Here is a 14078-nt window from a genome sequence, read left to right as displayed (position 1 = left end):
GGGGGGCACCTGGGTGGCTCAGTCTGACTTTGGCTCAGTAATGATCTCACAGCTCATGAATTCAAGCCCCATGTGGGGCTCTGTGCTGACACCTCAGAGCCTGGAGCCTGCTTTGGACACTGTCTCCCTCCCTTTCTGCCCCTCCCCTGCTTGCGCGCTTTCTCTCTCCCTCTAAAATATAAATAAACATTAAAAAAATTAAAAAAAAAAGAAAAGAAAATTGGACCTACTCTGATTTGAGATGTAGGTTAGGGGGTGGGAAAGCTCTACCTGTTAGCCCTAAGAGGAGTTTTGAAACGTTCAACAGCAATAACATATAAAGAGCACTTACTGAGCACTTACTATATGCCAGGTCCTGAGCCAAAGCTTTACATGGCTTGCACACAGGAGGAGGCATTAGCCTATGTTGAATGTTGAATTGTCTTATATAATTCAGAAAAATATATAAGGGTTCTGTGTTAGTTTCTTGAGACGGCCTTAACAATGACACCAAGTCATTAGATTTCAGGCCCACCCTAATCCAGTGTGATCGCGTCGTAATTACATCTAAAAAAAAAAGAACCCTATTTCCAAGTAAGGCCACATTCTAAAGTTTGGGGTTGTGATGGTCTGAGTGCTTGTGTCCTCTTAAAATTCATAGATTGGAAACCTAATGCCCAGCGTGATGGTATCAGGAGGTGGGGTCTTTGGGAAACCCCACAAATGAAGTGAAGCCCTCATGAATGGAATCAGTGCCTTTATAAAAGTGGTCCAAGGGAGATCCCTATCCCCTTGTACTTTGTGAGAAACTGGCCATTTGCAACCTGGAAGAGAACCTTCACCGGAACCCTACCACGCTGGCACCATGACCTTGGACTTCCAGCCTCCATAACCACTAAAAATAAATTCCTGTCATTTATAAGCCACCCGGTCTGTGGTACGTGGTTATAGCAACACGAGTGGCCTAACACATGGCGGACATGACTTTTGGGAGGACGCTTTCTTTTTTTTTTTTTTTTTTAATATTTTTTTAACATTTATTTTTGAGAGACACAGAGAGACAGAGAACAGACAGAGGCAGGGGAGGAACAGAGAGAGAGGGAGACACAGAATCCGAAGCAGGCTCTAGGCTCTGAGCTGTCAGCACAGAGCCCGACATGGGGCTCGAACCCACGAACTGCGAGATCATGACCTGAGCCGAAGTCAGTTGTTTAACTGACTGAGCCACCTGGGCGCCCCGGGAGGACACTTTCCAACCCACTATAGTCTGCCCTCTGGCCCTCTTGTGTGAAATGCATTCATTCCATCCCAACATCCTCAAGTCATTTTTTTATTTAAGTCTATTTATTTATTTTGAGAGAGAGAGAGAAAGAGAGCACACAAGAGCTGGAGGGACAGAGGGAGAGGGAGAGAGAATCCCAAGCGGGCTCCACGCTGTCAGTGAAAACCCAGAGTCGGACGCTTAACTGACTGAGCCACCCACGTGCCCCCCAACATCCCTGGGTCTTAACCCATTCCCACATTAAATCTCATCAAAATGACATCAACTCCAAAAGTTCCAAGTGTTATCATCTAAATCAGGTGTGGGTGAGACTGTGGGTATGATACACCCTGAGGCACAATTCCCCTCCCTTTGTGGACCTGTGGAGCTGGTCAGCTTCTACAATACAAGGGTAGGGGTGCCTGGGTGGCCCAGTAGTTAAATGGTTAAGTGTCCACAGTTCGAGAGTTTGAGCCCCACATTGGGCTCTCTGCTGCCAGTGCATGGCCCACTAGGATCCTCGGTCTCCCTCTCTCTGCTCCTTCCCCTCCTGTGGGTAGGACAGACATAGTCTATACATTTCTAGCCTAAAAGGGAGAAAATGGAAGAAGAAAAAAGACCACTGGTCTAAAGCAAGCTCGAAATCCTGCAGGGCAAATTCTACAAGGTTTCAAGGCCTGAGAATAATCCTCTGTGGCTCAGAGCTCCATCCTCCAGGCTCGGGGCCGTCCTTCCTGTTTCTCGGAGGATACCAGGTGCTTGCAGCCGAGTGCCTCTATCAGCCTGTTTCCTGGCTGTGGATTTCAGAAATCGAACAGTCTCCCTTCATTTCATCCATCTCTGATGCTTTCGGCTCCTGTTGGCAGTGCTCCGCTGGGATACACTTCTCAGAAACCTTAGAAGTGCAGGGGGTCCAGTCTATCCTTCCTCACTGCACTTTACTGTAAGCACCAAGGGACACCAGGCCACCTCTTCCACCCTTTAAAAATCTTCTTAGCTAAATACCTAAGTTCAATCCTTGCCATCTGACAGCGGAATACAGTTCAGCCAAGTTCTCTGCCACTTTATAACCAGATCATCATTTGTCTAGTTTCTAACAGCACGTTCCTCATTTCCATCTGAGACCTTGCCAGAAGCACTTCAACGTCCATATTTCTAGCATCTTTCTGTTCGTGATAATATATGTGTTCTCGGCGGTGATAGCTTTCTCTACAGCTCTTCCCATATTTTTTCCCCCAGAGCCTTCTCCAGAATCACCTTTGACCCATATTTTTTAATTAAAATTTTTTTTAATGTTTATTTATTTTTTTTGGAGACAGAGAGACAGAGCGTGAGTGGGGAGGGGCAGAGAGAGAGGGAGACACAGAATCTGAAGCAGGCTCCAAGCTCTGAGATGTCAGCACAGAGCCCGATATGGGGCTCGAACTCATGGACTGCAAGATCATGACCTGAGCTGAAGTCGGCTGCTTAACCAACTGAGCCACCCAGGCACCCCATTTAAAAAATTTTTTTAAATGTTTATTTATTTTTGAGAGAGAGACAAAGCATGAGTGGGGAAGGGGCAGAGAGAGAGGGAGACAGAGAATATGAAGCAGACTCCAGGCTCTGAGCTGTCAGCACAGAGCCTAATGTGAGGCTCAGACCCACAAACCTTGAGATCATGACCTGAGCTGAAGTCAGACACCTAACTGACTGAGCCACCCAGGGGCCCCACCTTTGACTCATATTTCTTTTTTTTTTTTTTAAAGTTTTTAAAAGTTTATTTATTTTGAGAGAAAGAGACAGAGAATGAGTGGGAGAGGGGCAGAGAAAGAGGGAGACACAGAATTGGAAGCAGGTTCCAGGCTCTGAGCTGTCAGCACAGAGCCCAACGTGGGGCTTGAACTCACAAACCGCGAGATCATGACCTAAGCCAAAATCAGACGCTCAACCGACCAAGCCACCCAGGCACGCCACCCCCCCCCCCTTTTTTTTAAGTTGACCCATATTTTGACCAACAGTCTCTTCAGGGCAGTCCAGGCTTTTTCTGTCATGAGCCTCAGAATTCTCCCAGCCTCTATCCATTACTGAATTCAAAGCCACTTCCACGTTTTAGAGTATTTGTTACGGCAGCACCCCCCACTTCCTACTACTAAAACCTGTATTCGTTTCCTAGGATTGCCATGACAAATTGCCACTAACTGGGTGGCTTAGAACAAGAGCAATTTATAGTGTCTTAGTCCTGGAGGCTGGAAGTCCAAAATCACGCTGTCAGCAGGGCCGTGCTCCCTCTCAAGGCTCTGGGGAAGAACCCTTCCTTGCCGCTTTCTAGCTTCGGTGGTTCCTGGCAGTCCTTTGTGCCCTCTGGCCTATACTGCATTGCTCTAAGCTCTGCCTCCATCATCACACGGTCCCTCTAATAGTCCTCCCCTGTGTCTCTATGGGTCCTCTCCCCTTCTTAAGACATCATCAGTCATGGGATTCAGGGCCACCCTAATCCACTATGACCTCATCCTAACTAATTTCATCTGCAAAGACCCTGTTTCCAAAAAAGGTCACATTCTGAGGTTCTGGGTGGGTATAAATTTGGCGGGGGGAGGACACACTATTCAACCCACTACAGGTTCCAAGTAGAAAAGTTTGGAAATCACCGTACGAAACTCTGAACCTCTTGAAGGCGCGCCTTCATTTTTACCTACCCAACTTCTCGTACAGGTCATGGAATGCAATTAAAAAATATGTATTGCCTGGAACGTGCATACCTATGTTCATAGCGGCATTATTCATATAGCCAAAAGTTGGAAACAACTCAAGTGTCCACCAACAGACAAATGGGTAAGCAGAATGTGGTATAACCACACAATGGAATATCATCCCATCTTAAGCATACATGAAGTGAAATCGCCCAGACACAAAAGGACAAATACTGTATGATTCGACCTATATGAGACACTTAGAATAGTTAAATTCATAGAGACAGAAAGTAGAGTGGTGGTTACAGGATGTGCAGGGAAGAAGGAATGGAGATTTATTGTTTAATTAATATAGAGTTTCAGTTTGGGATGGAAAAGTTGTGCAGGTAGATAGCAGTGATGATTGCAATAATAATGTGAAGGTACTTAATGCCACTGGATTGTGCATTTAACAGTGGTTAAAGGGGTGTCTGGGTGGCTCAGCTGGTTGAGTGTGGAACTCTGCATTTTAGCTCAGGTCATGATCTCACGGGTTTGTGAGATGGAGCCCCATGTTGGGCTCTGTGCGGACAGTGTGGAGCCTCCTTGGCATTCTCTCTCCCTCTCCCTCTCTGCTCCTCCCCTTCTTGCACTCTCTCTCTCAAAATAAATAAACTTAAAAAAATTAAAATGGCTAAATCACACAGCGCTTGGATGGCTCAGTCGGTTAGACATCCAACTTTGGCTCAGGTCGTGATCTCACAGTTTGTGGTTCAAATCCCGCGTCGGGCTCTGTGCTGACAGTTCAGAGCATGCAGCCTGCTTCTAATTCTGTATCTCCCTCTCTTTGCCCCTCCCCTGCTCACGCTCTGTCTCAAAAATAAACAAAACATTAAAAAAAGTGTCTTTTTAAAATGGTTAAATCAGTAAAGTTTAAGTTATGTATATATTTTACCACAATTAAATGAAAGAAATATTTACTGGAAGAATTACTTCACTCATGTTCAAGACATTCTCATCCCAGATGCCTAAAATACCAGTCGTCAACTTCTAGTTCCTTCAAATCCTCACAAAAATAAAAAAAAAAAAAAACAGAATTCACTTATTGAATACTTATTATATGCCAGGCACTATGCTAAACATTCTGCATGCATTATTTTATTTAATCTCCACAACAACCCTTAGTATTTATTGGAATCCCCATTTTACAGATGCGAAAACAGGTTCAGAGAGGCTAAGTAACTTGTGCAAGGTCACCAGCTAATAAATGGAACACTGGGGTTTGAACTGAATTTTCTGGAGAGCCCATGCTCTTTAGCACTTTGCTGTGTTTCCTCAAAAACCTCTCTCAAACCCGTGAGTCCCATGCTTTGAAGATCAGGACAGAAGGTGGCCTCTAGTACAGTGTCCCCAAGCTTCTCCTAGAGAAGATAATAGCCAAGACTTACATAGTGCCTTCTACTGTGTCTGAAAGTACTTTACATATATCAACTCCTTTAATTCTACAACAGGCCCCCGAGGTGGGTGCTATAATTTATCCTCATTTTACAGAACAGGAAATGAGGCACAAGGAGGTTAACTTGCCCAAGTCACAGAACTGGGTATCTTCCCAAGAAAGTCAACTCAGGGAACTTTCAACCACCTCCTTTTCTTCCCCTCTATCAGGAAGAAAATCTCTGGTTAATGCCACCTGAAGGGCAAAGTGACCAAGTCTTCCTCTCACTCACAGGAACCTCATTCCTTTGCTCCACCTCCGTGTCATGATTGAAATGTCTGTGGAATGAATGCATAAATGAGCCAAAAGGGGCTCCCTGCCGCTTTCAGCTGAAGCCCTCTGCATCACCCAGAGATGCTCCGCCATCACACTTCCGCCAGCTTGTCTGACTTATCTCTAACTTGATGGAAGTACTTAGGTTCTCCAAGCAGACATGCTCTTCTGGTGCCTTCCATTGATATTTGAAGTTCTTGTGCTTTTAGTTATCTGCTGTCATGAATCATTAGACTTTGTATTGACAGCATCTATAAGCACAGACTTATGCATAGCAGACAAGATAAATGAATGAATACATTTTCATAAGACCCCAGGGTCCTTCCTTATATCCCCTGGTGAATTGTCCTCTATTACCTCAAGTCCTTCTGTGCCAGAAACCTCACTCAGCTTTGTCAGCCTGGATCCAGCTCTCATCCTGCATCCTTGGGTGGTAAAGGCATTCATCACTTTTGGCTTGAGGTCTGAACCGGGTTTGGGTTGGCAGGCATCCCTCAGCTTGCCCACCTGGGTCCCAGTATAGTGGAATGAGGAGCCCAAAAAGTCCAGGGGAATCTTTAGTGTGTTTGCCTGCCCATCCGCTCAGCCACCTGCCTTATGTTTTTATGGAGAATCTACAGTGTCAGGCACCCTCGAGTATCCGTATTGGGAGTTACTGCACGCACACGTCTTGGAGCCTCTGAATATTCATGAGAGAAGCAGAAAGTCCAATGTTAGAGAGGGGAGAAATAGTAATTCATAAATATTAATAAAGGCAGGCCACATGCTGCAAGGAAGGCTCTGAATGCTAACGAGTAGATGACGTCGGGCCGGGCGCGTGCCAGCGGGCGGGTGCCCGAGCGCGGGCGCGCCCCCGAGGGCCCGGGCACGAGCGCGGGGAGGGGGCGGAGGGGGCGGGGTGGAGGAGGGGAGCGGAGCCGGGCGCCAGCCGAGCTGCGGGGGGAGCGCTCGCTGGCTCGCCGCTGCCGCTGCCGCTGCCGCCGCCGCCGCCGCCGCCGCCGCCGCCGCCGCCGCGCTGTGCTTCGGCCGCTCCCCGCGGCCCGTGGATGGGGGTGTCCCGCTGAGCCCCGCGAACCGCCTCCCTCCGCCAGGACCCGCACAGGTGCCGTCGCGGGGGGCGACCTTAGCCCATACCGACCCACTGCCGTGGGTGGGGGTTGGACGGGGGTGGTGAAGGAGGCCCCGCGACTCGGGTTTCTCCGTCGGCGGGTCGGGGGGCGCCGCAGCCCCGCGCCCCCAGCCCGTCCCATCCTGGAATCGGAACGAAGGAGCCCCGAGGCCGTCGCCCTCCTGCCCAGCCCTTCATGGGAGTGCAGCGCCCGGGCCGGGAGCTGTGGGATGATGGGCACTTCAAGCATCATCAGATCAGAGCCTTGGCCCCCCAGCCAGGCCTGGCGTGTGTGTGCAAGTGTTGTGTGTGTGTGTGTGTGTGTGTGTGTGTGTGTGTGTGTGTGAGAGAGAGAGAGAGAGAGAGAGACAGAGAGAGAGAGAGACAGAGAGAGAGAGAGAGAGACAGAGAGAGAGACACGGGAGGCGGCGCGGACTAGGGGGCTGGGGGAACCGGGGAACGCTGCCCGGTGGTGTGGGCCAGTGGATCTGTACCTCCTCCCGAGACCGTTATCTTGCCCGGACACCCTTAAACGCCCCAGAATCCTCTGTGCCCCTATGAGCCTGACCCCGCACCCGCCCGTGCCCCTCCCTGGGGTGCCGAGCCTTTCCCCAGGACCATGCATTCCTGCAGTGTCAGAACCGCTGGCAGCTGCCGCAGACGCTGCGGGAGCAATTGTTTTACTACGGAACAGGTCGGAGAAAGGACGAGGGTGGTGGTGGTGGGGGCGCTGCCCTCCGGTGGGCCCAGGACCCCTTGGGGTTCAGGGGTGCAAGGCTTGACAGAGCCCTGGGGCGGGCGTGTGATCCCAGCCCTCCCTTCTTTCTGCCTATCCCTTCCCTTTTCACTGCTCGACACCCCCGGATCTCCCTGCCACTCCCGTGTCCCGCTCTTGTTTGGCCAAAGGGCCGGGAAGTATGTGTGCGGCCTGCGCGGGATGAGCCCAGTTTTCCCCGTAGCGCCAGCCATTGTGCTGCTTGGAGAAGCCTTTCTTTACCCCAACAGACCCGGGGGGTGGAGAGGAGGGGGATGTGAGATGAGGGTGAGTGGAGCAGCAGGAGGAGGGGGACGGGGTGGGGGGTGGGGAAGCGGAACCGCAAAGGGGTTGCTGACTTCTGTGCAACAAAATACTCTCTTTCTGTGGCAATGGGAAGCTGGCACAATCCTGTATACTGACTGCTTTTGCTGAGTAGCAGTGGGAAACTGCCGTGGATCAGTAGAGGGCAGATTTTAGGGATGAGGTGTGGTGAGGAGATAGAAATCAACTGCTCTATGGGGCAGGTAATAGGAAGAAGGGGGAGATGGAATGGGGCCTCGGTGCAGGTGCAGAGGCCCAGTAGGGGGAGGCATGGTGAATTCTCTACTGCTCCCCCTCCACTCTGCTCAGCTCAGCAAAGCAGGGAGTGAAAATTTGTACTGCAGCCCCAAGCTGCAGCTAGTGCATCGTTATGCTGCAAAGGAGAGGCTTATGTGTTTCCTACAGGGTCTCTGTTAAGCTCAGAGCCTTTTTTTTCTCTTCCAAATTACACCATCTATTGGGAGCCAAAATAAATGCAATAGATTATAGGACATAATCAAACTATAGTCTTGCACTCTGTTCTAGGATAAGAGAAAAAGACAAGGTGACCTTTCGGTGGTTCCCTTTTTCTGCCACTCTTCATGTGTTTTTAAAAAATTGATTTTGAAAGTATAGAGGAAGAGGATAAGCAATCAATTGTATTACCCCTCGCTTTTAAGGGGGGAGGCCTCTAGGATGGGCTGTGAATGAAGACATGGGCGGGCGAGCCAGGATGCAAGGGTAGGACATTTCAGTGGGGGGTGCAAAGGCACCCCACCAAGAGAGAAGAGCAAAAGAAAGTGAGCTAAAGGAAGGAGACAAAGGGCACAGGTTCAAGAAAGGCTGCCAGCCCCAACCCAGAGACCCCTCCTTGAGCCAGGCTCTCACGGCCTCTGCCATAGTCTGGAGTCTTTGTACAAATACCCGGCTCAGTCTGGGTATTGAGTGATATCCAGTTCCCAGTGCAGGCTTTCAGTTTTGGTTTCATCTCCAGGTGGTCATTCATGCAGAGCTTCTTGGCTCTTGGGAAGTGAGTTGATGAAAAGAAAGCTGGCTATATTATGGATTGTTCAAATGGCCACGTTTCTGAACTCTAGAGCTGTGATATCCCGTTCTTTTATCATCATCTGGGTGAATCCATTTTCTAGAGGCTGCCTGGGCTGAGCGTAGGTGCTTTGAGCATAACCTTCCTGTTGACAACACCCAAAACTCAATCTTTGTCTTAGATGCTGATTGGATTGCCCTTGGATTTGTTGCTGGTTAATAATATAGTTTGTGCCATTTCGAATTAGTACCCCATTGGTATCACCCATTCATTCTGGCTCCCCCTTCTCTCCTAGAGAAGAGTACAAGTCTAAAGGAAGTGTAAATATCTCTAACATCATGTCTTTCTGAAATGGGGCCAGTGATCCAAGAAGCTTTCACCAAATAAATTGAAAATAGCAGGGGTGCCTTAGTAAAAAAAAGGTGATAAATTTTATTCAGCAGTAGTTCTCCCATTTGATCAGCATGTAAAGCATTGCACATAGACTATCATGGCAGGGGGATTTTGTTTTGTTTTGTTTTGTTTTACTTGAAACACCCTCCCCCTACATTTGCTGTGAAACTAAGTTATCCTCATTTTCCTAAAATCATTGACATTTATCAAACACCACATATGCAATACATTGTGTTTAGCACTGCCAATGATTATTTTCATTACTCTGCAAAATAGCCTTCAGCTTAAATACTGTTTTAATACCTCAAATACCTCATTTTATGGATGAGGAAACCATGACACAAAGAGGCTGATAATTTGCCCAAAGTCTCATCGCTAGGAAGTGATAGGACCAGGATGGGAACCTGGAATCCAGGCTCTTAACCATCACAGAGTCCTGCTCTGGTCAACCCAAATTCCCCATCTGTAAAACCTTCCTTGCTCCCTACTGCACTCTGTGATCTTTTCTCAACTCCCTTTGGCACTCAGGGATGCTTAATCTTTTTTGTGCTATTGGCCCCTTTTGACAATGTAGAGAAATCTATGAGATTCTCCTCCAAATATGTTTTTAAGTGCATAAAATATAGTTATATTCAAAGAGCCCTTTAGGGGTCTGTAGACCCTAGGTGAAGAACGCCTGAGTGGCAATTAGTTGTGTATTGCTTTATAGCTGTGCTGTCCGCTCTGGTAGCCCCAAGCGACATGTGGCTAGTCCAAGTGGAAATGTACTGTGAATACACACTGGAGTTCAAAGAAGTAGTATGAAAAGAGAATGTAAAATGTTTCATTAATATTTTGAAATATAGATTACATATTGGAATGCAATCTTTTGGACATATTGGATTTAATAGAATACATTATTAAAATATATTATTACAATTAAGATTATCAATTACACTAATAAGTTATTAAAATTAACTTCCAGAGCTATTAGCTCTATACCAACACCTTCACTGTAACAAATGAGAAAATTGGAACCCATGATGCTTGTCACTCAGCCACACATTGGCAGGTAGGTCTGTTGGCTCTTGAGCATATGTTATTTCCAAGATGTCATAAGGTCCCAACATGTTGCCTTTGCACACTGTAAATACTCGGAATATATTTTGATGTGATGCAACGGTAATTGGCTTCCTCCCAGTACAATCCTGGTAAGAGCTGTCTGAGTCCCCACCTGGCATGGCCTTTGCCTCACTTACTTAGAGTTTAAGTTTTATAGACAGAGATGGAGAATGGCACTTTCAGGGCAAAACCCATTATTTGTGCTGTCTGTTCAGTTCTCCTCGGTAGTGGTTCCAATTTAAGCATCTAACTGGTCAGAAATTACACAGACAGGAGAGAAAAGTTTGGTTGCCTTTCCGCATTACAGGGAAGAAAGTGGCATATGTAGAGAAGGGCATGACGGACAGTAATGCTGTGCTGCCTAAAATTGAAAATGAAAAATGTATGTGGGGGACAGATGATCATTTTTCAATGAACACACATTGATTGATTGCCTAGCCGCAGAGCAGTGTGTACAGTAATGATGCAGGATGTCCAGAGGACGTCTGTGCCCTCGAGGAATTTAAATTAAAATTGGGGAAGGGCTTGGATACACACACAGTTGGATAAATCACAGTGGAAGGCAGTGTCTGAAGAGGGCCTGGAGCTCAGGAAATGAAAGTAGGCCTGAGTGTGCAGCTTTCCAGGATGTGGTGTCCAAGATGGTCATGGAGGCTGACCTTGGAGCACATGGGCAGTTGGGTCTATCTCTTTCAGGATAACCAGTCATTTAATCCGTTCCTTTAGCCCCAGACATAAGCTCTGTATCTTGGAAAAGCTCAGGTGCTTGTTTTTGAGGGTAGTCATATCTAGGTCCATGCATCCCTATCCCAAACCCTTGGGGCCAGCCATTTTAGAAAGCAGTAATAGAGTGTGAATTCTGCATATCATTTCCTGGAGATTGGGGCAGCAATCAGTATAATTTAAAAAATTATTATTTCTGCAGCAAAACACACACAATGGGATAAATTGAAACCATAAGCAATTTTATATTCGTGTAGATTAGGTTTAGTTGCCAAGTGAGTTTAGGTCAAGTCGGTTTTTGCCACCAAATAAGTTATGAAAGACTTCCGGTTTTCAGAGCACATGGTTAAGGATGTGGACTTATGGCAATAATAATAATAATAATAATTATTATTATTATTATTATTATAAACAGAGAACATATGGGACAACAATGATGTTTATTATCTGCCAGCCACTGTTCTAATCACTTACCTGTATTTTTACTCCTTTAACCCTTAAGACAATCCCTTGAGGATTATTATTTCTGTCTCGAGAAGAATAAAGAGAAGCACAGAGAATTAAGTAACTTGCTAAGGTCAAGTGTATGATAGCGAGGAAGTACAGAAGTGACGGATGCCTGGAAAGTGGAGTCTTCCTTTTTCAGAGGGATACAGACTAACGGGTTATGTGGTTATGGTTCCTCAGCAGAGGCGGCACAAAAGCCCGGTCCAAGCTCACATTGCCTTGTTTGTTTCTTCTAGATCAACGAATCCTGAAAGTCACAGTTGTCCCATTGCTGTGAGAGAATGGAGGCTCCACTGGTGAGTTTGGATGAAGAGTTTGAGGACCTTCGACCCTGCTGCTCGGAGGACCCGGAGGAGAAACCACAGTGTTTCTATGGCTCATCTCCCCACCATCTAGAGGATCCCTCCCTCTCTGAGCTTGAGAATTTTTCTTCGGAAATAATCAGCTTCAAGTCCATGGAGGACCTCGTGAACGAATTTGATGAGAAGCTCAATGTCTGCTTCCGGAACTACAACGCCAAGACGGAGACCCTGGCTCCTGTGAAGAACCAATTCCAGATCCAGGAGGAGGAAGAGACCCTGCAGGATGAGGAGTAAGAAGTCTTAATTGCCCTCTGTTGCTTCAGACATGAGCCCTGTAGTCTGGGGCTCTTTGACATAGAACTCGTGTCTGTGGGTTCATGGCATATCACTTATGCTTTCATGTCAGTGGGGCAGGGCCCTGGTAATTGCTGACATTATTCTATGATGTCCCTTTACAGGGACCTGGAGAGTTTTCTAAAATTGAAATCTTAGAGGAATGAAGACTTTTTAGAAAATAGATTTTCTTAGGTGCAAAATAGAATTTTAGGAGCATGATCCATTTTAGGGTCCATCTATCTTCTGTTCCTTTGTATCAGTAGTAATCCACCCAGATATTAGAAATAAGGATCAGAAAAGAAATTAATTAACCGTGACGGAGGAATCTGTCACTGGAACAATTTGCTTCAAGAAACACCAGAATTATGAAAATCTCCAAACTGTTAACAAATCCCCCCTCAGGACTGGAAAATCATCTATAAATGTTAAGATACATCCAAATAAGAAAGCATACAAATTGAACTGACAGCCCAGGGGATTACCTTGGGCCAAAATAAAGGTGATAATTAGGTGACATGGCTTTTGAGTATACAGATTCCCTGTGTCACTTACTAGTCCCCTTTTAGGGTCTTAACAGTAGTCAAGAAAAGGGATTTGAGAAAACTGCTGTTTGAGGAGGGACTAGAAAAAGAAGAGGATAATTTGTAACATAAATTAAAGAAGGGTGTTTTGGGCACTTAGTAAAAATAGGCCTGAATTCCCTGTAGAGATAAAATATGCATCAATTGTTCTTTCTTTTTTAAAAAGGTGAGTTGGTTTTTGTTTTTTGTTTTTTTAATTAAAGCACAGGGACAGGACCTGTGGGCAGGAAGAGCTGCCCCTTGTGTTTGCATTTTATTTTATTTTATTTTATTTTATTTTATTTTATTTTATTTTATTTTAAACATTTATTTATTATTAAGAGACAGAGAGAGACAGAAAATGAACATGGGAGGGGCAGAGAGAGGGGGAGACACAGTATCTGAAGCAGGCTTCAGGTTCTGAGCTGGCAGCACAGAGCCCGACACGGGGCTCGAACTCACAAGCAGTGAGATCATGACCTGAGCCGAAGTTGGATGCTTAACCGACTGAGCCACCCAGGCGCCCCTATTGTTCTTTATTTTTAAAGTTTATTGATTTATTTTGAGAGATTGAGAGCGAGAGAGCGAGAGAGTGAGAGAGAGAATCCCAAGCAGGCTTTGCCCAATGAGGACGTGGGCTTGAACTCAAGAGCCAAGAGCTGGACCCTTAACCAACTGAGCCACCCAGGCACCCCAAGCATGAATTGTTCTTATGGAATCACACAACAAATGTCAAGTGGTTGTAATGGGACTTGGGAGCAACTGGGCTTTTGGTTTCTCTTTTTATGAACTTGAGTGGCAAGAGTTGCCCATAAATAAGTGGGGTGAAAGGTGTGTCCCAGACAACTAAACCTGACCTGTTTGGGATATAGTTGCTCGCTTGATGACTCTGTGAGTATACAGGGACTCTGTGTCTGTCTTACTATTATATCCCCATGTCTAATACAGGGCTTGGTGTGTCATAAGTATTCAAATAATAGTTTTTGAATGGAATACTGAATGTCGAATGAATTGGGTGAACAATAATAGCTAGTTTTGTAGGCACAGGTAACGGATTTCCAGGTCCACACCATTTCCTTCTTTTCTTTTTAATTAATGTTAGCCTGAAGTCATGATCACAGAGAACATTTTACCCTGGTGACCAGTACTGTAACTGTGGGCTATGTGTTTTAATTCAATTTTAAGTTTCAAACTGATTTTTCTTAAATTCTGAGCCCGTTATTAATTTGTTCACCTCCTGTAAGTCTAAAAAGAATGGCTCTGGGGCTTTATTATACAGCGTATTTT

At 46.2% G+C, this 14078-nt stretch overlaps 1 protein-coding gene across 2 annotated transcripts in view; it reads left to right on the top strand.

The window, feature by feature from the left end:
• Window positions 1-6637: 6637 nt before the first annotated feature.
• FEZ1 (fasciculation and elongation protein zeta 1) overlaps window positions 6638-14078 on the top strand; it is a 44001-nt gene continuing 36560 nt past the window's right edge. For both annotated transcript variants that reach the window (XM_042906359.1, XM_042906358.1), the window contains exons 1-2: window positions 6638-6761; window positions 11830-12185. In XM_042906359.1, the coding sequence (XP_042762293.1) occupies window positions 11875-12185 (311 nt within the window). In that variant the 5' untranslated portion in view covers window positions 6638-6761; window positions 11830-11874. The remainder of the gene's footprint in view (window positions 6762-11829; window positions 12186-14078) is intronic.

The sequence above is a fragment of the Panthera leo genome, chromosome D1 (assembly GCF_018350215.1).
Source record: "Panthera leo isolate Ple1 chromosome D1, P.leo_Ple1_pat1.1, whole genome shotgun sequence".
NCBI lineage: Eukaryota > Metazoa > Chordata > Mammalia > Carnivora > Felidae > Panthera > Panthera leo.
Note: the sequence above shows the minus strand (reverse complement) of the source record. Positions and strands in the feature narration are given on the sequence as shown.